At 40.1% G+C, this 27071-nt stretch overlaps 1 protein-coding gene across 1 annotated transcript in view; it reads right to left on the bottom strand.

Moving 5' to 3' along the window:
* The window catches only part of GUCY1B1 (guanylate cyclase 1 soluble subunit beta 1), a 45181-nt gene extending 22956 nt beyond the window's left edge, over positions 1–22225 (bottom strand). The window contains exons 1-3 of the mRNA XM_069855744.1: positions 22086–22225; positions 4554–4654; positions 3422–3540 (exon numbers count right to left, since the gene is read on the bottom strand). Of these exons, the coding sequence (XP_069711845.1) occupies positions 3422–3514 (93 nt within the window). The 5' untranslated portion in view covers positions 3515–3540; positions 4554–4654; positions 22086–22225. The remainder of the gene's footprint in view (positions 1–3421; positions 3541–4553; positions 4655–22085) is intronic.
* Positions 22226–27071: the final 4846 nt, after the last annotated feature.

Genomic DNA, 27071 nt, shown 5'->3' with positions numbered 1-27071 from the left:
GCTGTTAGTGGGCATTCAACTGTAAAAAGCATAATGCTTGAAGGCAAATTCTGTAAGAACTTTGCAGGGTTCAAGATAATAAAACTGGAAGACACTGCTCTGAAAGACTGTGGATGGGAAAAGAGTGAGAGAGCTGACTGGCTCTGAGGGATTGCCCCGCAATCTCCTTAATCTATCGGAGAACTACTCTTCCAGTGCACATGCCTCAGAAACAGCTGGGAGTCATTGGAAAAAAACTCTTAGGAAGATACATTGGAAAAAATAATAATTTTCCAGATACAAAGTCATCAACACCTGAAGAATTTCAAAAGGAGTTTGTAACAAGAAATGGCCAATATCAAGGACAGGATTTTTATAAGATGGTTGTCTAATTATGAAGGCCACTTTGTCACCCTAACACCCCATTACTGACTGTGTCACAGGTGACCTCATGTGATATGTCCTCCAGTCTTGACTATCTAATCATCCAGGATGGGGGACTTGCCCCAGGACGTATTGCAGCTGCCTTCCAGTCCCCTATGTGTATTTTCTCCTCATACACAGAGATCGTCACGTGAGCAAAGAACTCACTGTATTCAGAACTTTGCTACAACACAGTCAAGAAGCAACAGGGATGTGCTTCCAGACCAAGGAGCTGAAATCACTCCCAGATCCTGTCATTTGGACACTGTCATTGTCACTCCCAATCCTATTTTCTGTTGCTTGATCCATCCCATATTGATACTGCAGCTTCTAGAAGAACAAATGTGTCTGCTTTTCTAGTTTGTTCACCCTCTGTGTCTGTGGACCAGAGGTGGAGTCAGGTACAGGTAATAATAGGTTAAGCTCTCTACCTGAATTGTCAGCTCCTGGACTGCTCAGATGTGTGCCAGAGCACACAATGGGATTGGAGATGCTAATTCTAGAGCTTTGGAGAGCAGTGATGGGCTCCACAGTGAAACACAAAGGGATCTCCAAATAAGAACAAGCAGTGATACTAAATCAGGCTCATCCTGGTCTGTCTAAAATCAAAAGTTGTGATTGGCAGCTGAAATATAAAGATATGCAGTCCAGCTCTGGGTAGCATAGAGCACCTGTAAACTATTCTAAAAGAGGAATTAGTCCCTGAAATTTATTGTACTGCAATTATGAACAACCAGATAGCCATGTAAATGATCCCCTAAATTAGAGAACCAACCACTACTCCAATGTTTAATTTTCATTCAGTAGAAAGTTACTGAACATAATATAAAAGCACGTTCTGGGTTTCTTAGGAGGTACCTCTTTTCACACTGCTTCTTCTTGGCACAGCATCTTTCAATATGACTTGCACTTTTCTAGGCTTGTGCTTTTCATAGAAACTATAAATACGAGGTTTAGTTGTGCTATCTTTTTCCTTTTTCATGAATCCTGAAGTACCTGTGTTTCATCTACGAATAAACTAAGTTTCCCCTGAGATGTCAAGCGAAACAGAACATAAATACAAGAATTACCTTGACATGCTTCAAAAAGCTGCAGCCCTTAATTATTTTGGATATCCTGGACTCAGTACAGATTTCAAGAAGCACCTTTTGGAACTCTGTTATATATTTTAAGAATTTGACAAAAGCTCAGCAGCTTAAAACCAATTTGCACCTATTTTTATAATAGGCATATAAATTAGTTTCCTGACCTAATCTGACTGCTGGAAGATGCAGAAATAACAAATCATGAATAATGTTGATTTTCCATCATAATAAAAAGGTAAAAAGTACACTTCTGGCAGAGCTAGCAACACATTAGTCCTGATAAAATTTACAGAAGTATATAATAGCTCATGTCATCTGTTAACAGTGAAATTAAAACAAAGCAATTTAAAATACTGTCACTAGCAGAACATAAATGCAAGCTGTTCACACTTTTATGGAGGTTTGGTGTGCACTCCAAATATGTCCAGTCTTTTCATCATCAAACATGGAAAAGATTGGAAAGAGAAGTACACTATACAGAAATGGGATGAGAGAAAGGAAAAAGAGAAGGACTGGCCCACCCATGTGTACACAAAGATATGGATCAACAGGCCAACTACACCTTTTTTTTCCTTATCGCTTATTCTTGCTCAAGCCCAACTGCAACTTCAGTACAAGTAATTTTTAAAAATTACATTTATCTGAACACTTGCTTTGAAGGCAGCCTGTGAATGAAGCTATGAAATATAAAGGACGGCACATCCCACAGACAGACACTGGTATACAAATCACACATAGTATACACATGTTGGAGCATACACAAACCCTATCTGTCTGTCCAGCAATTACAGTCCATGGGATTCATACAAGAAATCTGGGTTGACTAAATCTAGGATTCTCTGAAACAATCCAGGTTTGGGGGCAGGTAGTGAGATACAAAAGTAAATATTCTAGTAATCCAGCAAACAATGCACTCTGGTCTTTTCACGTACTGGTGTTGGAGACATTTTAAGGGAACTCATGACAAGAAGCTGCTAAATGTATAGTGCAAATCAACTGAGATTTGACACTCAGCTTTTGGGCAATCTCCCATGAAATCTTAATCAGTTCCATGTTTTTAAACCCATTACAGCACACAGTTCTCTCCAAGAGTGACATATAACACAAATCTTACATCCAAAGTGTTTTTCTGAAGTGTACAATTTTCAAGTGACAAAAAGGGGAAGGCTGCTTTTTCTAGAAATCACACTTTAGAGCAGTCAATACATTTCTTCCACACTATTGAAAAATTCTTTTTGTTTTGTTTTATAGCGCAGTATCATGCTGTTCCTCAGTTAAGAAAACACAAAAATTGACTTAAACACTGCTGCTCTATCCTACCTCAGTTCATGGAAAAAGGATACTGTCTTAGAAATAAGCTATGTATGAGCCTTAGCTCTGTAAATAATGTACAATTAGAAATAATCAGTATCTATAATTAGTCAAAGAGAACATAGGAGTATAAATATCCTACAAGTTGGAAGATCACATTTTCTATTAATATAAACAAGAGAAATCTTTTTACTTCACACAAAACCAGACAATTTGAACTGGTGAATTTTTTTCACATCTCTTGTACTCCATACTTCTGTTACATATGAAAATGCCTGTTTAAAACTTTTCTTATTTATGAATCCATCTGCAATCACAGCTTACCTGCCTTCCCATTCCTTTTTTTATGAAGCTGAACACTCAAAGATGCTATGAGAAATTTATTACTCTATCAGGTAACTGAAGAGTTTATTAACTGAGAGGGAAAGAGAACAATGCCAAAACTGCTGAGCAGTGGAAAGCTCTATAGAACACCAATACCAAAGAACAAAGTTTTCAGACAACTCTCCACAAATAACTGGGAGGTTATAAAGTACAACCTGTATCCCCAAATTTCAATCTAATCTGTTGATTAGACTATATTTCTGTCTCATATCTGAAACAACTTGGCACAGAATTTTTACCTGCAAAAACTCTCTGACATTTGAGCCCAAGACACGTAGAATTGTATCATAACCAGATTCTTGACAAAACACAAAAAACATCTTCCCAAACATTTGAAGAATTTCTCCAGCATTCAGATCTAGTAAAAACAGGAAAATATGATTCAGTTGAAACACTGCATTTCATGCACTCTGCTTACAACTTTAGTCTCACATTCATAAATAAGGAAGACAGTATCCACGCTCCACCCAGATCCAGTAGATCAAGAATACGAGAAAAACAAGATTAAGGGTCCACTTGGCAAGTAATGAGTATTCATAACAGGAATTTCATCAGGATTTACCAATTATAATTATGACTTTGTTGTGTTGTGCATTTCACGCATCAACACCCTTTTACATTTTGATACAGATAAGAAATCACTACTTGAAAATAAAGGAATTCAGTAGTTAGCAGTGAGTGCCTTAGGAGAGTTACTTCTGTTTTACAACAGCATAAAACCACAAGCTGGTCCTGTTCAACATTACTACAGTTATCATAGTCTTACGGGTTCTTGGCTGATTACTGATTCAGAACAAATCCATCCCACACTTTGGGCTGCAGATAAAATAATGCTGATGGGCATAATTCTACCTTTTCAATTCCAGCTCAGAGTTGCAATGACTAAAAATGAATGTGACTCAAACCAGTGGCAGATATGAAATGAGATGTGCTTATGCCACAAACATTTACGTAACTTGGCATGCTTGCTCAGCAGAGAGATTAAGGATTTGTTCACAGGCTCTTGCAGCCGTGGTTGAAATCTGGGTGCACTGGCAAGGTAGTTACAGCACTATATTGCTACTTCATGACTGTAACACTGATCACGCTCTGGGGATGACATGTATTACTGCAGTTCAAGGTGCACCTATGGCTTGGAATACTTTGGAAGTAATAAAAATCACTTCAAGGATATCTTAGATAGATAATTTTTAAAAAACACTTTCTTCAGTGTTTTTTATAAAATTCTTTCTTTGACCAATATCCCATTTTCACTTCCTCTAAGCTAAATCCTGTTTCTCTCTACTACATGCATTTTGGGGGAGGGGGAAAACGGACACAAGGGTACCTTTTATGTGATGTATGGGCAAAGAAGATGTAAATAATACTTACTAAGGACCTTGCTTGCAGCTGCAACCAGATCATAGGTTTTGGAATCATCATAAATTATTCTGACAAGAAACTGTCCTTCTTCATCCAGCTGTGCCTCCTTCCTAAAAAAGAAAATAGAACAAAATCTTCTGGGCTGAGGGAGAAGCACCATTTTGATACATAAATTACACACCATTTAGTATTAGTCCTTTAAATAAAATAAGTTTATAAGTAACTTCTTAAGGGTAGAACCTAAGGTAGAAAATTAGAAAGAAATCTGTTCTACATCTCACTCATTAAGGTACAATACAAAAATTTCAGACCACACGTGTTCTGAAAACAACAATTACCTGCAAGAAAATAAACATGATTTTTGCAGTACAGAGCCTCACAAACAAGTTGCTGAACCAATAAAGAGGGAAACTGCATTTTAAAACTGGGGAATATCCAATAATCCAGCTCAAGATGGGCTCTTTAAACAGTCTTTAGGCAAGTGTTTTCATTCATTTCCATTTTGATTACACTTTATTTACAAAACATATGTAACGCTTTTAACAACCATTTGCACATATCTTCAAAGAGGAACCTAAAATCCAGATGTAGGTACCTAGACAAACATGATTTTTCAGAATTCTGCACATGCCCAGTAGATGGGGGAAAAAGAAAAGGATGCTAGGATTTTGTAAGGCCTTTTTCTTGCATTGCACATCAGTTCTTCGTGAGTGGAGTGTCACCACTTAGCTAACACACAATAAAAATATACGTTTCTTCACTAAAGGAAACAATTCCAACCCCAGTTTTAAGACAAGACCCATGCATATGTCCCTCCATGCACACTTATTACTGCAGCCACGTGAAAAAAAAAACAAAATCAAAATGATCTCTGTTTTTCAGGATCATGGCCTCAAGCTCCGCCAGGGGAGATTTAGGCTGGACAATAGGAAAAAATTCTTCATAGAAAGGGTCATTGGGCACTGGAACAGGCTGCCCAGGGAGATGGTTGAGTCACCTTCCCTGGAGGTGCTTAAGGCACAGGTGGACAAGGTGCTAAGGGGCATGGTTTAGTGTTTGATAGGAATGGTTGGACTCGATGATCCGGTGGGTCTCTTCCAACCTGGTTATTCTATGATTCTATGATTCTATGATTTATTCATTCACTTCAGCTTGAACATGGAGTCAGCAGCTTGTTCAAAAGGCAGCACAACTCTGCATGCTATTATTTTCCTGAGAACAAGCTGATATCCCTAGGCAATGAACTGTTGTGCGTTCCAAGCCTGGCATTGGACACAAGTGAGCTACTAGCAAGGGACCACAAACATCTTCCTCTGTTTTACCCCATCTACTTAACACAGGAGCCAGGTGTCTGGCGCTGTAAGTGGTGGTTGAGTCCCAGTTCTCTGGAGCCAGATAAGGAGCACCTTCATGGGCAGGCAGACCCTAGGACCCTGCAGGGCACATAAAGCATGCCAGCGCACATGGCCATGACTTTGCCCTATTGTCAATGCCAGTCACATTCTGTATTTGCTCATCATCCCCTGGCACATTCTCCTTCAGCAGAGAGAGGGGAACGTGCAAGGGGTACACTGTGGTCTCCAATAAAGCCACATTCTGTTGGTTGAGGAACACAGCCTCCTTTCTCAGTAAATTTTTTAAGAGCTGTTCACCTCCTGTGATCTTGCCTATAATGACTCCCTATAGAGACAATGTGCATTGCAAAAATTGTGACGAAAGAGGAGACATTTGTAGGCACTCATGCTCTAATTCATGTGCTTAGAATGTATTTCGGCTCAGTAAAACTAATATGATCATGGCATCTTTGAAGAGGAAGGGTCACAGGTACCTTATTAAAAAGAAAAGATACCCTTTCATCTAAACACAGCTGTATGCTGCATAACACTTCAGAAAGAAAAAAAAAAAAAAGAGGTGAAAAAAAGAAAGGCAAAGAGGTAAAAAAAAGCCTACAAAAGAATGACTGAATCAGACCTCCTTATGTCACACCAAAAAAAAAAAAATTAGAACATGGAGTTGTTCTTGAGAAAAAGCCTTAGAATTAGAAAAGTATCAAAAAGGCAGATGATGAGGTAGTTTTTTATAGAAAGCTAAGCACACCATGCAAAGCAAGACATTCATTAACTCAGGGCTAGAACAATTATTTTTCTAACATACATATGAAAGAGAACAATGAGTAAAAAATAATCACCGGTACCATGGTAACGAAAGGTTTCTACAAGAGTAATACAGATATGCTCCTTGAGATAAGGTTGAAACATACACTTAAAAGAGACAATATTTGTAACTGCACTTCTAGTGGTCATCAGAGGACTTACCAACCTGTAAAAAGTAGATTCTACACCTGCTACGTAAAATCCTACACCCCTTTTTACATCAAAAACTTTGTCTCTATCATCACAACATGATCAACCACCAATTAAAACAGATGTATTTAATTGAAACTTAAATTCTAATTTGCTAGAGCTGGCAGAATTTATTTTAAAAATTACATGATACAAATTAATAATGCCTGCACAACAATTCCAGCATTTACAGTTGTAGTGGAATTATACAGCCATATAAACAGAAACATTTTCTGTATTAAAGGGAAGAGAGATCTCAGAATTAAGTGCTCTTGTTCATCTTAAAACTGCTACATGGCAATTGTTATCACTGATGAGGTCTGATTCCAATCTCATATGGCAGCATTCTATTAATCTAAACGAAATTACTTGTCATTTAACCCTCCAATTGGCAATCATCAGTCTTTGATAAACTGTTCACCTCTCAGTGAGGTGTCTCAGTGAGGGTCTGGAACCCATTAGTTTCTTCATCTTCCTTTAATCCTGCTCATCACAGTCTTATGGCTGATCAAAAATCGTACCACACTGGTTTTATATTTCAAAAACATACCTACTATATATTATTCATTAATGAAGTCTTATAGTTGCTACTTGACGTACACATTTATACACTTACTCTATGAACGCACATAATGAGATAAAACCAAAATAATCGATTTTCCCAAAGCAATATGACAAGGCAAGAGGGGAGGTGAGACTAAACATTCTATCTTATTCTAAATAAAAGGAACATGATTCTCTATTCAATGGCATGATAAACATTAGTAAAATTAATGGGCTAGTTTTTTCCCTTATACTTCTTGGGACCTTACCCAAAAGAATGAAAGAATGGACACAGGCAAGTAGGTCAAAATTAGCTGCAAGACTGTTCTCAGAGACACAAAAATATAAAGTACAATGTTATCTTTTTAAAATAAGTAAACACAACAACTTATTTGTTACTTTAAGAAATAGTATATTTATAAGGAAAGAATCAGAAATAGTAGGTGTACAAATAAGTCTCCTAAAACTCTTATTTTCATACTCCACTCCTTTTAGTTCTTTTCCGCAGTCATTCTCCGAAAATTTCATATCAGCCTGCAGGATATCTAGTCTCACTGACTCCTGAAAACATCTCCCATGTCACATATTCCTTCTTTCCCTAAGTAAGGGAGAGCTGGAGTTATTAGTCAGAAACGCTGCCTTGAAGCATAAGAGTTACAGAAACATAGAATCATTAGATTGGAAAAGACCTTTGAGATCAACTCCAACCATACCCGTCTGTTACTGAATAATGTCCCTAAATACTTAATCCACCCACCTTTTAAACAACTCCAGGGATGGTGACTCAACCACCTCCCTGGGCAGCCTGCCTCAGTGCTTGACAACTCTTTCTGTGAAGAATTTTTTCCTAATGTACAGTCTAAACTTCCCCTGATGCAGCTTAAGGTCATCCCCTCTTGTCCCATCACCTATTACTATTACAAGTGCAGGACTCTGCACTTGGCCTTGTTAAACCTCATCCTGTTGGCCTCAGCCCATTGATCCAGCCTGTTCAGATCCCTCTGTAGAGCCTCTTTACCCTCAAGCAGATCAACACTTCCTTCGAGTCTAGTGTTGTCCGCAAAGAGGTCAGTTAGGGACAAGAAGGTTTACATTTCCTAAAAACTGAACCAAAATTAATATGAGAAAAGAAAATCGCCTTGATTCTTTGATTCTCATAACATGACATGTAACTGCAAGTCAGATGCAGTTTGTAGGGAAGTTTGCAAAGGGTGAACAAACTTTCCCACATCTCTGATACACACTGTGCTTTCTTTCAGTCTCTCTGATCTCAGCCAAACCACAAGGGATAACATACACATCTGGAAAAGCAACGAACATCCTCAAAAATACCGCATACTTGCACAATTCAGTACACACAGGTTTTTTGTGTTTTCTCTATTAAAAATTGACCCAATTTGATGATGATGGTGTATCTTTTGAAATATTTCCCATTTCTTTCCAATTACATTGACTGGAATTTTTCCCATTTCCTTCTCTTGGCTAAGCCATGATTCCTTTTCCTTATTCTAATCATCTTTAGTTTACTTACTCAAAGATTTTAGTCAATGTCTGCAGTTTCTCTGAGCCACTACTTTTTAAAATCACCACTGGTTATTTCAATGCCTATCCCAGTTTGGTTATTTTAGCTATTTTGTTTTCCTCACTTTTCTCTAGATGCTTTGGACCCCCCAGCAGCCATATTCTCTGTAGCCTTACTGATGTACTGCCCATAAAAATAAATTTATTGATAACATTTAAATAAAATAGTTCAATTAGCCATCATGTCTGCACTTCTTGCATCTAATTTTCTAGACTGAAACTCACTGCTCTAAGTCTGTCCCTCAGTATTACCAGTCTTGCTGATTCTTCACTGAAAGGGTCATTAGGCAATGGAACGGTCTGCCCAGGGAGGTGGCTGACTCGCCTTCCCTGGAGGTGTTTAAGGCACGGGTGGACGAGGTGCTAAGCGGCATGGTTTAGTGTTTGATAGGAATGGTTGGGCTCGATGATCCAGTGGGTCTCTTCCAACCTGGTGATTCTATGATTCTATGACTGGACATACCAGCAGTACAGGAGAAGGACCCAGTACTTGTACTGCAAGCTAATACTCCAATGCAAACAAAAAAATGCCCTGTCTTCTAGCTATTTTTGTTTTAAAAATATAGAGAAAAATATATGTAGAAAATGTAATCCAACAAAAGCCAGTCTTGTTTGGGGAATTTTTTTTTCTCTAGAAAATCTGTCAAATTAAAAATTTACTCCTGAAGGGGACCACACTCCTCAGTCAAAACCATGTGGGCAAAAATCTGTTTGCTTGTCCTACAAATATGGCAATTTTCATGTCTGATCTAAACCTGTGACAAAAGATAAACTTCCTTTGTAAAGCCTGTGCTTGAAAATTATTAAATTCCAGAACTTTTGTTTTCCTTTCCAGGACAATTTCTCCTCCAGACCTCTAAGACCTATTGGGCTGGTACCTCCCAATAATTCATCCAGATGCTGAGCTGAAATATAGTTCAGTTAGATATTTGGTTTTCTGGGTTATTTTTCTGCTGGATGGATTTCCCTGGCTGCTTCATTGGCTGGCCACAGAAGTTGTCCTCCATACAATGTATAGCCAGACAGAGTGGCTGAGGGCAGGATAGGTTCTTCAGTGAGGTCAGCTAAAGCCTCTTCCCCACCTGGGTCTCCAGCTTCTGATGCCCTTCTGCCTCTCTCAGTAATGTGACAGCAGTGTGAACTTCTGGAAGCCTCCTTCCCTGAAATACTAGCCTTAATACTACATGTGATGGGGAAATGCTGCTGTAAGCTTATAGAAAACAGCCAATGCAGTGTGAAAACATTCCTATTTTTACAGAGGCACATGTGCTTCAGCAACTTGACAAAACTGCATGTCCTCTAATAAATTTGTTTCAGAGAGCACAGCATAAGAGAGACTGACCATGACGTGACCACCAGCAGTCTAGGAAAGAGGGCAAAGTCACTGAAACGTTCATTCACATCTAATTACCTGGCACCTATCTCACCTATCAAACCTGCCTGCATTTACACTAAGGAACGGGTTCTACAACAGGTGTGACATGAAGAAATATAGAATCATAGAATCATAGAATCACCAGGTTGGAAGAGACCCACCGGATCATCGAGAATATATGATAGTGTTGGGAAAAATGTTATAACTAATACTAAAAGTGAGGCTGCTTTGTCAGCTTTGTGGTACTGCTGTGTTTGTCTGTTCAGCAACAGTAATTCCTCCAAAGTGACATTTTAACTACATAATCTAGGAGTATCACATATGAAAACAAACTTGACTGCATGGAACAACTGAGTGTGCAAACTTCAAAAGACCAGAAGGCGGCAACTGTTCTCATCTGAACAGCTTCTCTCTCCTGGCTGACAGATGGTTCATGAGCTGGGATTAGAAATGCCGCATAGTATGGCATCCTTAGATGCAAAGAACTTAAATTTGGCTGACCACATTTCATAGAAAACTTCATAATCCATAATTCCATGAGAAACTAAAGCATTTCCCTTGAAATGTTTTGTGGCAATCTTTGTTCCCAGTTTTTTACCAGATAAAATTATGGTAGTAAATTAGCATAGCTCTAATAGTTTCTGCAGACCGCAGTGTTTGATCCCAAAAGCATTAACAGCAACAACATGTTGGTGGCTTTCTTAAGGGCTTGACTGGAAATGAGTCAAAAGCAACAAGCTCTGGCAAATCCCCAAGCCCTGCTTAATTTTTTAGTAAACTAGCAGCACTACAGTAGCAAACTTCTATGGCCTTCCTTTCAAAATTACTTCTAAGTCAAATAGAACCAAATTTACACTTAATGTCTCATTTACATTTCTAGAGACAGAAGTGTGCTTTTCTCCCCAGTAAGTTTATGTTCAAAATGCTAAAAAAAAAAAAATACAGGATTTTAATGCTCTTACCCAAATGGACTCCTGTTGTCAGCACATGGGAAGTGATATTTCATGGTTCAAAATTTACATCCTATGTTATGCCTGTCCTAACTGCTATGGTCTGGCAGCCCTTTTTATTTACTCTAGACTAATTCTGTATTATTACACAGAGCTATTCGAATTGTGGGAAACAAAGATTCCAGCCCAGACTTTTCTAAAATGCCCTTGTTTTCCTCCAGAATGTTTATATTATCCAGGTTAATGCGAGGAAGTTTACTTGGGAAAAAGGACCTTAACCACTGCACCATGGAAAATAACACAGTTATAAAGAGGTCATTTTTCACGTAGAGGTTTGACCTTGTAATCAACGGAAAAATTCCTTTTGAGTAGATCAAAGCAAGATCTAGTTTTAAAGCAGCCTTTCCTCCATCAGTCATGCTAACACCTCCCAGACTGCTGCTGGTCTAGCAGCACAGAACAGTGTTACAAGTGATACTATGTGTGTACAATAGGCCCTTTGAAAATGAAACTAGTTTAGTATTTGAAAACACACTATTAATGTTTAAAGGTAATGTTAATAATTCACACATATGCATGAAATGTTAAATGTGGACAAACATGCCGACAAAAACCATTCTTAAAATCAGAACAACAGATCTTGCACTGCAGACCTGTAAACCACAGATTGCACACATTTTTATTTCATGTAGAGGAAACATTTTCTCTGATTTGACGTCATAAGGATTTTTTTTGCCATCTTTAGAAATTTTACAGACAACACAGTTGGACTAGATGCCGTATCAGGTTGGTCTTACTTATATAGCCCATTCTGCATAAAGTGGGTCAATCTGCAGTCAGATTGTAGTATTTAAAGGGAATCTCAATAAATCATAATCAAGAAGAAGGATGCTGCTGTCAAGACATTTTTATTCATGTGAAGTAGCACTCGCTGCTCTGTCTCCGTAGTCGATCATAAAGCTGGAATTTTAAAAAAAAAATCTCTTACAGAAAAAGAACCATTCCCATGAGAGACAGAGCAGATACAAACAGGAAAAAATGGTGAAATAAGATGGCAAAGAACAAATTTTTTGTATCCTGAAGATACGCAAGCTTCTCCATGATATGGCAACATTATTTTTTCGAAGCTTCTGTTATCACTTTTACAGATCATCTACTGTTCCAAAGCACAGCTGGATCCCTTCCTATCAAAACTCCAGTCCTGAGTGCATGCCCTGGGTGTGCTACCTTGAATACACGACAACAACAGCTAGTTTCAAATCCACCTTTAGAACTTCTTCCATGATAGGCATTGTTTCTGTTGGGACTTCTGCCACCATTGTGCTTAACCGTTCTTGGTGTACCAAGGATGGAAAAAGTGCTTGCTAAATTGAAGAGACCAGTCAAAACAACCTTAATGACAAAATAACACTACTACAATTAGAAACCCAGCATGGTTCTGATCCCACTGATAGGAGCATGTCAAGTTTAATTCTGTTCCAAGAGTTAACACTATTTAACAGAATTACATGTGTCAGAACTAAAGATGGTATTGGTGAAACCAGAATCAACACTGTTGTATCTCTTCTACATTAAAATGGCAAATTCACTCTCACTACATTATTTCACAGATGGTTTATGTTTACAAAATGCTTCTCATCTTTTTTCCATGTACTTCAAAGAGATGCTTTCCTAAAAAACTATTACAAATATTGAAATACTCTTCTCACTTATCCCAAAAGGAAAAAAAGAAAATAGACTTGTACGTGTTGTGGATGGTCCAGAGATATTTTAAAACATTCAGCTGGGAAAAACACAAATTATATTAAGCTGCAAGATTATATAAAAATGGGAATCTGTCCAGGAAAATGATGTTCTAGGTAAAGTAAATATGTGTATTTATAGGCTTCAGAGCTCTGAGTTATTTCCCAGTTTTACAGGCTGGATATTAGAGTGTTTAATGTAGGTTTTCAAAACAAGATAATCCTAGAAGATAGAGTTAACAAATGTACAAGTTCTTTGCTAGTACTCCAAATATTAAAAATATTATTAAAAATTAAAGCTCATACTATTTTGCTTCCTTTTACATAAGTGGACTAAAAGGAATGGTATTTACAAAATCCTCTTTAAAGCGTTTCATTTATAAAAGTGAGTCATATGTTTCCAATATCTGGTATCCTGACAGGTCTAAAAGCATTGCCCAGTCCTGGGAAAACTGCAAAGCACCTGAGAGATAGTGCAAGAAAACTTGCACCACGTTTTACAACATGCGACTATTTATTTTTAGCCAAGTTTTCCTACAAGAATTACAGAATCTGGCAACCACACAGTTAAAACTCCTGACCTCCAAGCAGGTCCATCTGCTGTGAGGAACTGAAGGAGCAGGAACTGTAGTGTCCTGGCCCTATAAATCTTGTGAATATTAACCTCCAGACCCATGAAGCACCATCTATTCACCTTTAAGAAAACTTTAAAAATATTGCTTAGAACTTTGGAATACAATGAAGTAGGGACTTACAAACAACAAATGTTCCTACTTAGTGCCACTTTCTGGATGAACAGTAACTAATGTGAAGAGGTGTATAGATTAAAAAAAAAAAAGAATCTATTGTCCTTTCACCATTAATGGCTTTCCAAACTCTCTTTCTGGTATCTATTTATAAGTAATCTGTATTTTTTTCAAACTTAGAATCATAGAATAACCAGGTTGGAAGAGACCCACCGCATCACCGAGTCCAACCATTCCTATCAAACACTAAACCATGCCCCTTAGCACCTCGTCCACCCGTGCCTTAAACACCTCCAGGGAAGGTGACTCAACCACCTCCCTGGGCAGCCTCTGCCAGTGCCAAATGACCCTTTCTGTGAAAATTTTTTTCCTAATGTCTAGCCTAAATCTCCCCTGGCGGAGCTTGAGGCCATTCCCTCTTGTCCTGTCCCCTGTAACTTGGGAGAAGAGGCCAGCACCCTCCTCTCTACAACCTCCTTTCAGGTAGTTATAGAGAGCAATTAGGTCTCCCCTCAGCCTCCTCTTCTCCAGGCTAAACAACCCCAGCTCTCTCAGCCGCCTGTTCTCCAGCCCCCTTGTTATGAGATTGATTGTTATGAGATTGATTGAACAGAACACTCCATCTTCAGCACTGTATAAACCCAACTGGTGCTAAGGAGGCAACGAAGACACAATTTTCATGTTTTCTTCACAGACCCTGCAATTAATTATAACTAAGTCCTACATAACCCAAAATAAATATGGACTTCCTATCTAAAACTCTAGCGAAGAGTTTATTTTTTCATCAGTATTCATGGTGAAAAGACAATTAAAATTAACGTAGTATGCTTGCAATGTTTTAAAGCATGAAAGAAGCAGTAACTTTAGGTAAACTGCAAAGCAAGCATTGTTTATAATAAATTAGCTGTAGGCTGGGAAAGGGAAATACCAAGCAAGCTCACAGCAGCTCCACAGAACAGGAGAGATGATTCACATGGGACTGAACACCACCACTGCAATACACAGCTATGTATATGCGATAAAATCCATAACCCACTTGCTAGGTACCTTAACTTTTCTACAGCTTCTGGAAAGAGAATTGGATAAGAAAGGAATAGCAAAGCCAGCAATTTGATGGGATAAATCCCAAAAGCATTAATAGGATAAAAAAATAATAAGAAATGAAGTCCTAGGCACATCCAAACCTACACTTAGATGTTTAAAAGGATTTTGGCATTAAGTCTCTCTTGCAATCAGCCCTTGTTAAGAAATGCCACAAATAACTGGAAGGTCTTCCACTTGCTTCAACTGCACAACACCTAACTGAAATGCCACATTTGTACAGATCTTTGATTCTTATCTCCTGTTTAGTTTGCATTTTTAAAGCCTGGGCCACATTGTACTTATGTAGACATAATATGCACACACATGAGAACATACCCATAAATATTGATATGTATATGTACCTACATACACAAATATTATTTCTCCAAATAATTTAAATTTTAAAGTGATAATTATCCATCTTCCCTCCTAGCAGAAGGAAATTTGTTAACACTGTAAACAAATTGGTATAGACTATGGTACTGTTTAACATGCTTTTTAAAGGGTTGCCCCAGATATACTAGTAGAAATTACAGTCAGCTGAAAACTTAGGAAATATGACATTTTCCAGAATGATTATGAAGAAATAAAATGAATGTCTCATAAAGAGCCATAAGCATTTAGAGAGTTACTGTTGTTGTTTCATGAAAGCAGGAAAGATGGGAGTTGGGTACCACTCATCACAACGTTAGTGAAGTTTGCTGCAAGACGTATTTACTCGCCTCTCTCTAAGCCTGCATGACAACCTACCAGTGACATACAAGAACCCACAGAACCTGTTCATTTTCCTCCAGGCTACCAGTACTTTCAGGACTGAGGCTAGGTCCTACTCATTTAACGTTGAACTATTCTGCATTTTATTTTATCTTGCGCATCGACATACAACCTCAGGCTTGATTTGCAGCATAGTTTTCAAATCTAGCTCTGAAGACAGAACTATTCCTTTCTAACAAGCCTTCCTGTGGAATTGATCCCTATTCTATTTGTACACATAGGCACCAATTACCTCTCCAACAAGCCTGTGAGATAAATTATACCATTTCCATTCTAAATGGGCAAGACTACCGCAGACCAAAAAGGTTTTATCAATTTGGGATGCCCAGGTAGAGACCTGTGCACCTGTTTTCAAAAAGCACTCAGCACTTTCTATGCTCAAAACACAGCTTTCAAGGACTTTACATGCCACCAGCCTCAGACCTGTAAGTTACATGAATTCCAACACCTCTTAAAAGGTTACTGTTGCAACTTCTAAAACCAGTTGTTCATTACAGCTTTTGTGCTTACTTTTCTAGTTTTCTGAAAGGGCAAACTATATATGAATTATTATTATTGTGTCTAAACATTGCACTAAGCAACAGTAATTGGCTGCACTAAGCAACAGAAATTGGCCAAAACCTTCAGTTTTACAGGATTTGTCAACAAATGTAAATTGTGTTTTGTCATATTAGTAAGCAGAAAAAAAATCTTTGACAAGGTGACATTCTGAACTCAGTATACAAACACAATAAGTCAAGCTGGTGTCTTTATTTTGCAAGTACAAAAGGTTTTCTATTACCTGCACTGTTTAATAGGCTTTGCTATACCAGAAATTCCTGGGAAACAATACGAGTATAAAAAAATAAATCTAATTCTGGCCTCCCAAAAAAAATTTGGTACATATCCTTAAAAGCAGAGTTAAGTAGATTTCCTATTATATTATTTAATTTTATAATGTTTACTGTTTTGGAATATAACTGAAAATCAAATTAATCAGAATATCACATCCTATCATTGTGTTTGTAAGTATCTAAATTCTAGTGAAAATGAGGGCAAGACATTTTTAAATGCATAAATGAATGAAATCATCTACCTCCTCTGACTTAACTAGTTGACCTGCAACAACCCTCATCTACTTAACTACTGGGAATGCCTTTGAAAATTCACCCAATAAACATGTATTCTTAAATCATCCACATCTTACTGGAAAAGCCATGCTGAGTAACTAAAGTCTGACCTGACACTAACCTTTACTGATATGATGCAAAACTTTCTGTGCCTGTTCAGTTTTCTAATGGCAAATGACAGACCTGCAGTTCATTTCATCCCTCCAAATTGTACACGGTTTTCATTGAACTCAATCTGAAACTGAAGAAAGAAGCTTTCCACTTGCTTTGCACCAGGATAATGTCACAACCCCCCACGTTTCACCATTTTAACTTTAACAGGGCAGCTATAGAAAACAAATTCTGACAAGTCAACTAGCCTGGAGCCTTGGTAGGTGTTAATGTGTCAAGTCTGATGGAGGACAACAAAAATTTCCTTCCCCACAGGATGAGGGATTGACTTTTGCTTTTCCATTGTATGCACTTCCACACCATTGGGTCTGTGCAAAGTTTGTCCTGCTCAGCAGGTTCCCCAGACCCCGAGTCTTGGCATTTAGAAGTACGAGTGGACAGCACGTGCCAACCTAATCCACAAAAGGAGGGCAAAAAAGAGCAAAAGCAGGAAGATGCCTTAATTCTACACTAAGCACTGAGCACCAGGAAAATAAGACTACTACTTGCTTTCTGCAATCCATGCCAAGGTATAGCCAGCAAAGGATACATGGCTCTTGGGGCACAAAATGCCTGTTCTGGGGCTGAGCAAGTTTCAATCCTGATTTTGTTTTCTAGAACCAATTAAAAAGTGGTTTGACCTCTAAGTAGTCACTTACTGCAAACAGAGTTTTCAACTTCTATTCTAGTGTTTCCACACTCATCGGGCTATGCATTTTTGTGGGGACTTCTACCATAGAAATAGAAGGAAGATAAAGACTGCAGTTGACTGGTTGTGCCATTTCATTTCTCAAAAACAGATCCTTCATGAACCTCTATGGCAAAAATGCTAATTTATCCTACAGTCTTGTGATGAGGCATTTTAATGTATTTCTTAAGATATTTGAGTTCTCATTCCTTTTCTTGGCAATATATTCAGTACTGTCACAGTTTGAGCATCTAATCTGACCTAAATTCAGACTTAGGGGCCCATGGGAAAACCCTATATGCATTTAATCAAACACTGAGGAACACTGTTGGGAAACACAGGATAAATGACTATGTACACATTCCCTGCTGAAAACATTGCTCTAGCTCCCACATACTGTCCTGGATCTGTTTCAAAAAGACATCCATGTTAATGCTGCAGTTTGTGACACAATTAAACCTTGAGAACTGCTGAATGGAGTGCTTGGAATTTCACATATACTGGCCATTCAGCTCAGGAGATGTGACACTGGTTTGCAGAAGAGCTCATATTTATATGATAGAAGCCTCTTCGAAAAATATGCATCAGCAATATTGATTCAGAAACAGATGGCTTTTAATTGCTTTGGGCTTTAAGCATTTTCATTCTAGTTCTTTAGCAAAACCAAGCCATATTTCCAATGAGCCAACAAAACTGACATTCAGTAAAATTTCAGAGTAAACACTGTAATTTTTCCATGAGCTTAGTCCCCCATTGTAAAGGTTGCCTAATGTGTAGGAAAAAAAAAAAAAGCCTGTTGTTTAGGTATGCTCTGTTGTAAAAGTGGATGAAAAGAACACAGAATCTAACTTTCCCAAGAATACCACTCTGGGACACTTAAAAAGATAATTAGTAGAGATCGTTTTCAGAAAAACTGTGGTTTCACAAGAATGTTGAAAAATGAAATAGCAGAAACAGAGACCTGAAATCATCACTCTGACTCAGATTTTGTTTTGGTAACAAAAACACCACTCTCACAAGAGCATAGAAATCAACTAGTTGGTCTCCCAAACTCTTGATTTAAGAACTTCACTCACTGTCACTTTTGACTGAAGAAGCTACAGAAGACATGAGTTTTCATGCTTCTGGTAGAGCCTAGCTTTCAATTCAGTATTTAACTTATCTGAATGTGCCTTTTTTTTTTGAAGAATTACTTGTTTGCATTACTTCAGTTTATTCAGTTCTACGTTTTCTTTTCACTTCGATCAATATTAAATACAAATTCACCCACTGGCATTTGACAATCATCCAGCAAACCCACCACTCTGCAATGCTGATTCACAGCTTCTGCACTGACTTCAGAGAAAACAAAACAGCAGTATGTGATCAGCCTAAGACAAAAAAATAAACCCCAACAACTTATGTGTCAAATTTTGTACTCAACTATTCAGAGGCCTTTCTGCTTCACAGAAATGCTTAAGTTGTTCTAAAATCAATCACACTAACAGTGCAAAGCTTCTCTTCTGTTTTTTTAAACAGTCAGAGACTGTTGACTTTAACAATCACTCCTCCAATTCAATTATTAGTGATTCAACTGATTCAACAAAGCATGCCACAACACTGGACTATATCTTCCCACTGTTTCCTAAATGTTTTAACAGTTCTAACAAAGCCTGTGCAAGAAATCTGTGTTTGTTTACACAAAGTAAAACATCTAACCTCTTCTACAACATCATGTAAGTGCACTACAGCATCTCTTAGTTACTAAACCAACAAGTATTTAGTGGCTACCAGTTGATCCTGTACCATTGGCTAATCTAGCACAACCAGTCCAAGTGAGATATACAGGGGTCTGTTCGCTGGTTTCTAAATTCTAGGATGCACTACTTCTTAAGATAAATGCTGCTGCATGAATACTCTGTTGCAAACAGGTTTTGCACAAGGAGCTACAGCAGCATTTGCACATACATGCAGATCACGTTCCATTCTTCTGTTTGGGTGCTACTGTGGTACAGTTTGCTTGCAGAATGCTATCTTCTCTATGCATTAATAACAGACCCTAGCTGTTGGGCTGCTACAAGACAGAAACGTTTCTCAGTTGAAAGACAGAAAGAGTATGTAACAGCTTCCTGAATTTTCACAGATGACCTTTAGCAAAATATTTAACATCTTTCTATTACATTTCTCCACTACATTAAATGAGGAATACTCCTCACAGGCTGTAGCTATCTTTAGTATTCTATTAGGTGTGTGCAAAATCTTAGAGATAGGATGCATCAGGAATTATGACTGGATTCTGACAATATGCAGCCTGACGTTGTACTAGAAGATGAAACTTTCTATCTTCTCATATGGATTAATTTTAAACACAAATTCTGTTCAGTGGGTAATCTGGACAAAAGTGGACCATAAATACTCAAAAGCATGATGGTAAGGGATGGGATGCCAGGAAAGAGTGAATATTTTTTATTCTATTTTATACACATTTTATTATAATTTTCACAGAAAATTATGTATGCATCACTTATTTTTACTAAGTTGCTTAACTTACACATTATATAAAACAGTATTGAACCATAAGAATTCAAAACAGATCAGTGTATTTAGATAAGGTATGTAAGAAAAATAAACTTACATAGTTAACTTACCATGCAAAACTGTGACATTCACTTAAGAGTCACCCTATGTGATCCATAGAACTGTATTTGCAAAGTATAGTTATAAACTGTCAGGGATCACTAGAACAGTGAATGTCTGCTGAACCAGAACTATGGACTCTCCATATTTGGTGATGTTAAAAGACTCAGATAGACAAAACTCATAGCTGAGATCTGATCTAGTCCTATTAACTGCCCTAGTTGGTACAGAGTCTGGACTAGATGACCTCCAGAGGTCCCCTCCAACCAATATTTCTGTGATTCTCTGATTTCATGGTATTGGGCAAGATTACCTCATTCTTAATGAATGGATTAATGAAAAAAAAAAAAAAGGCATGGTCAAAAAAATCTCACAGTCAAGAGCAGTCCATTGACTTCAAGAATTGTATTGGGGTAATGGCAAGACATCTACAGAAGCATATTACAATTGGCCAAAGTCAGATGGGAGAGAGGAGCATTACAGAAGAAGGTGTCCAGTTAAAAGACTACTTTCTCCAAGCTGGATTATCTACTTCTCCCTTAAAACATATGGTATCGACAGATCACATTAACTATTTCTTCTAACCACCTGAAGGCTTACAAAGTAAGATTACAATTCTGTACTTATGTCTTTTTAAAAAACATTCTCTGTAGTTTTGCTAAGTAGCAATACTACCACATTTATGGTACACAGAATTTTCTTTGCACTTCTCATTCCAATCTTTTTGTGCAATACCGCAATTCATCAAAAGTTTGAAGTGAAGACAGCAATAATCTCCTTGAAAAATGCTAAACTGCTAGACAAACAAGGGTTGGACACAAGACATCCGGTTCAAGAAAAGATATAAAAAAATCATTCTTATACATATATACTTTTTAAATTTCAAGAAAAGCACATCACCGAAATCTCACACTAGTTTTAGATATAGTTCACTAGCTAAAAACTGTATTTTGATTCCATCAGGAATACCAAGAGATCATAGAAACATAGAATCATAGAATAGCGTGGGTTGGAAGAGACCTTTAAGATCATTTAGTTCCAACCTCCTGCCACGGGCAGGGACACATCCCACTAATCAGGCTGCCCAAGGCCCCATCCAGCCTGGCCTTGAACACCTCCAGGGATGGGGCATGCACAGCTTCCCTGGACAGCCTGTTCCAGTGCCTCACCACTCTCATGGTGAAGAAATTCTTCCTTATGTCTAGTCTAAATCTGCCCTTCTCCAGTTTATACCCACTGCCCTGTTGCATGGTTCATCTCATGGTCTGACTCAAGGAAGGGCTTCCATGGTTTCTGGGACAATTCGCCCACTCCTTACTTCCGCCATATACTTTGTGTGATGGAGGGAACTGCAAGGATCAAGGTGATCCACGCTATGGCTCCTGGTAATCAGTAGAGACGAAACAAGGCCAGTCTTTGCAGCATTAAGAAAGGCCTCCAGCAGGACGAAACATGACAAGAGCTATGCTGGCTCTGTCACCTGCCAGTACAGACCCACCAGTACCGGGGAGCTGCCCCTGCCCTGACAGGTACCCCATCCCTGCAGCTGGGCACCCACACAGCATGGGCACGAGCATGGCACGGTCACACGCACAGCACAGACACAGGAAGGCCACACACATGGCACAGACACGCGCTGCATGGACACGATAGTTGGACTCGATGATCCTGGGGGTCTTTTCCAACCTAGTGATTCTGTGTTTCTGTGACACACGCATGGCATGGTTACACGAACAGCATGGACACAGCACGGACACAGCACAGACACATGCACGGGACGGACACGTGCACAGCGTGGACAAGACAGGGACACACGCAGGGCAGGGACACAGGCGCACTCACTTGATGTCCTCCCAGACGGCGGGGCCGTAGTTGCGGATGACGAGCAGCTCCAGGGCGTGATTGACGAACCCGTACTGCGGGGCAGGGCGAGGCGGCGGCGCGGGCTGGCACCGGGCGGGGGAGCCCCTGCCACCGCCCCGCAGCATCCCAGCCCTTCCCACCCCACCGCATCTCATCCCATTCCACCCCATCCCATTCCATTCCGCCACATCCCATTCCACTTCACCGCATCCAATCCCACCGCATATCATCCCATTACACCCCATCCCACCCCACCTCACCTCAACCCACCCCACCTCATCCCAGCCCAGCCCACCCCACCTCATGCCATCCCATTCCTACCCCACCTCGTCCCATCGCACCCCACCCCACGCCTCCCAGCCCGGTGCCGCTCACCCCGGAGGGGATCAACCTCTCCGAACCCCGTCCCCCCCCTTCCCAACCTCCCCCCCGAAACAAAGGGCTGGAGCCCGCCTCTCCTCCCGGTTCCCTCTTCCCACGCCGATCCGGCCTCTTCTCTCCCACCGCGGGCCCGACCAGACCCCACGTCCTCCGCCAGCCCTGCTCACCATGGTGCCGGTGCCGCCGCGACCGCGAGCTCGGTCCCGACCGCCCCCACCGCCTCCCCCGGCCGCCGCGGCCCCGACTGGCATCCGCGGGCAGCCAATGGCGGGCGCTGCCGTAGCAGCCAATGGCGGGCGGGGCCGCTGCCGCAGCAGCCAATGGCGAGGACCCTGCCGGGCTCGGGCACTGCGGGGGTCGCTGTGGGACTGGGCCGAGAGGAGAGATATAGAACCGTGGGATGTCCTGAGGTGGAAGGGTCCTTCAAGGATCGTCGAGTCTGACTCCTGCCCCTGCAGAGGGCAACCCCAACGTGCACACCATGGGGCTGACGGCGTTGGCCGAGTGCTTCTGCAATAAAGTCATAGAATCAGAATCACCGGGCTGGAAAAGACCCACAGGATCATCGAGTCCAACCATTCCTGTCTGCCACAAAACCATGTCCCTGAACACCTGGTCTACCCTTCTTTTAAACACCTCCAGGGAAGGTGACTCAACCACCTCCCTGGGCAGCCTGTTCCAGTGCCCAATGACCCTTCCTGTGAAAAATTTTTACCTAATGTCCAGCCTAAACCTTTCAGTGAATAGTCAGGCTCTGCACCATGACTGCTTCCCTGGGGAGCTGCTCTAGTGCTCCACCACGCTTTGGGTGCAGAACCTTATCCTAATCTCCAACATAAACCTCCCTGGCACATCTTCCTGCCGTTCCCTCAGGTCTTATCATAGGTCCCCAGAGAGAAGAGATCAGCGCCTGCTCTTCCTCCTCCCCTTGTGAGGAAGCTGCAGACCACAATGAGGCCTTCCCTAAGTCTCCTTCAGACTGAACAGACCAAGTAACTTTAGCCACCCTCATACAGCTTCCTCTCTAAACCCTTCAGCAGCTGTGGTCCTCCTCTGGGCACTCTGCAGTAGCTCGATTTCCTTTTTATACTGTAGTGGCCAAAAATGCACACAGTACTCGAGACGGGGCTGCACCAGGGTGCAGAGCGGGACAATCACCTCTCTCAACTGGCTGGCAATGCCATGCTTGATGCACCCCTGGACATGGTTGGCCCTCGTGGCTTTCAGGGAAAGCTGTTGTCTTGTGTTCAACTTGCCGTCAATACATACATCCCTCTCATGTTTTTTCCACAGTGCTTGCCTCAGTGAAGAACCCTTCAAACAACTATCTTACAGTTTCCTGTGCATTGATTTTCCAAATGCTTTTCTCCAGCTGGAGTCATTGGAACTCATCTGACACTGAGAGGATTAATGGAGGTAACTGGCAGGTTCACAGTGGTTCAGGAGGGGGATGTGTGCCCTGGTGTCAGTGCCCTTTGCACTGCCTTCACAGGAACAGAAATGCTCCCGTAATTTTTTTGTATCCCAATGCCTGGGATCAATAACCTGCTACATGTGGGTTCTTGAACAGGTTCTCCAAGTAAGGTATAACCCTTACGACAAGTGGTTTTGAGCAGAGGATTGCTGACAACATGCCTAGGACAGTTCAGAAATAAGATGCTGTCATCATATATTACCCTATGAGGTCTGACACAAAATAATCCCAAGACTAACCCTATAGCTCAGGAACCAAGAGTGAGAGCGGAGAGACAGACAGCTATAGAACGTATTCTATTCACGGTTTCAATACAGGATGGGGGATGATGTAATTAAGAGCTGCCCTGCAGAGAAGGACTTGGGGGTGCTGGTCGATGAGAAGCTCAACATGAGTCAGCAATGTGCACTTGAAGCCCAGAAGGCCAACTGTATACTGGGCTGCATCAAAAGAAGTGTGGCCAGCAGGTCGAGGGAGGTGATTCTGCACCTCTGTTCCTCTTTTGTGAGATCTCACCTGGAGTACTGTGTCCAGTTCTGGAATCCACAACATAAGAAGGATATGGAGCTGTTGGAACAGGTCCAGAGGAGAGCTACAAGGATCATCAGCCTGATCTAGTGGGACGTGTACCTGCCCATGCCAGGGGGTTGGAACTAGGTGATCTTTAAGGTCCCTTCCAACCCAAACTACTCTATGATTCTATGAAACCCTGCTTGTAAGACACATAGGCACAATAATCAATTCTACTTAGTCTAACACGTTCCAAGTCTACTGGGAAAACCAATTCTGGAATTTTAGAAAGATGACCAAGAACAAAAGTTTCAATATAACCAGTTAAAACCATACAAGTAATATGCTGATTTTGAAGGGAGGAAAGAACATGTTTAGAAAAAATAACCAAACTACTGGTTAAAGATAGCTGTAGAAAAACAAACAAAAACTGAAGAGGTGCCAATCTGTAAGTATCTCTTCAATCCCTAGAAAACTGGCAACAGAGATGATGTAGTAAATCATAATGTTGTAACCAGACAAAAGGAGATTTTTTCCCTGTAGCTGAGTAGGGGTCAGCTTGTCACCAGTTATCTAGGATTTGAGCACATCTGGTCACCATCTACTTTTCCTTTTTGGTAGGAAGGAAGGTTTGGGAAAATGGGAAAACACAACCAACAATACAAACATAGTTTGTAATCATTTTGTGGCTACTGAATCTACAGTAATGCAATATCTAAGAGAACTCTTGGGAGCTTCATTCTCTAATGCTGTATAGCCTCTCATGCACTAGGTATAGCTCCTGAACTGCTGCACAGCTGCTTTTTTATATTCAGGAGCACAATGCTAGCTGTAGCACTAGCCACAAATGAGACGTGCATGGGATGGAATGCTGGTGTGAAATAAACCTTTTAGAAAATGTTATGTGTAACTGAAATCCAACGAAGCAGCTTCTTCACTTTGTGTCCCTCTGAACACGTTTCTCAGAAGGAGTTTCCTGCAGTGGCTATCAGGAAGCCAAAAGAGTTGCAGTCAGTGGTTACAGGAGAAAAACAACTGGTGTACTTTTTAAGTGATGGTACACATGTTTTTTCCTGATTTGAGATCATAGAACCATAGAATGATAACTTCATCTGGAAATTCTTATTGACAACCATGAAAGCAAAATGTACCATGGGATCCTTTTAAGCTGTATGGTAAGGCAGCTGCTGAGACAGAAATTTGGGAAATCCACTAGCTAGTCAAGAACATCTATATTCAGATCAATATGGTTTGTGTTAATATACATGCACTATAAAACAAAGAAAGTATTTTAATAACTTGCATTTTTTACTTTGGACTTTGCTCTTACAGTTTATATTGTTACTGTAATACTAAATAAAAAAGCTGCCTTATATAGTACTGCTGCATTTCACTTACTTAAGATGGAGTTACTTTACTGACATCAAAGTGAATCATGGGTATTTTCTTTTTATCTGTTTCATATAATCATGGTCTGAGCCTTGACATTTGGGATTGCCATAATAACACTTCTCAGGTGCAGAAATACCACTCGTAAGATTACTTCAGCAAGATTCATTGTATCTACTGTACCGCTATATGCTATCTCACTGTACCATTACATTCATTTTCAAATACTGGTATTGAGAAGCTATGACTGACACAGACCTCAGCATGCCATTCTGTTCTGTGACACAATAACTTGCATAGATCTTAGAAAGTCTGTGGGGTCTGTTGCATCATGCCATCTCGGAAATCAGAGCAAGTTAAATATCATAGAATCATAGAATAGAATAGTTTGGGTTGGAAGGGATCTGAAAGATAACCTAATGCCAACCCCCCTGCCCTGAGCAGGTACACATCCCACTACATCAGGCTGCCCAAGGCCCCATCCAATCTGGCTTTGAACACCTCCAGGGATGGGGCATCCACAACTTCCCTGGGCAACCTCTGCTGGTGCCTCACCACTGTCATGGTGAAGTAATTCTTCCTTATGTCTAGCCTAAATCTGCCTCTCTTCAGTATACAGCCATTGCCCCTAGACCTATCACTACAAGCCTTTGTAAACAAAATATATGCCCATGTTAGGTGTTTCCTAACACCTGTTGCAGTCAGTGGAAAGTCTCCTGTTGATTTTCATAGGCTTGTAGTCTAAAGCCCCTGGGAACATTCTTTGTCTTGATATTTCTTTGACAGGTTTTATTTGGGCTGAAAAAATCAGAAAAGTAGAAGTGTGTCTATGACTTAATCTGCCCCTTTTCACATCCTTGGTATGTTACTGCATGTATTCCTCTAGGTTATTTCCTATTACATGCTGTGTGTGTAGAGCACGCTCATAGAAACATGGCATTTGTGGTATAGTGGCACAAGAATTTGTAACTTTGTACTGCTCAGAAAATAGGAAACAATTTCAGCACAGATCTTCAAAGAAAGCCTTATAAAGGGGCTGTAAAACAAAGTGCTCATTTCCATTTATATTAGAAAACCACTGGCTCAAATTTACTGTCAGCATAAAAAGTCGGCTGAAGCAGATGAGACGCACGACTTTATAAGGTTGTTTACTTTGGTTTAGATTCTTTCACAGTTTATTATTTCTTTGACTGGCTCTCCAACTTCATGTT

This window comes from Phaenicophaeus curvirostris, chromosome 4, assembly GCF_032191515.1.
Source record: "Phaenicophaeus curvirostris isolate KB17595 chromosome 4, BPBGC_Pcur_1.0, whole genome shotgun sequence".
Taxonomy (NCBI): Eukaryota; Metazoa; Chordata; class Aves; order Cuculiformes; family Cuculidae; genus Phaenicophaeus; species Phaenicophaeus curvirostris.
The sequence above is the reverse complement of the archived record's forward strand: the minus strand, read 5'-3'. Positions and strand labels throughout refer to the sequence as shown.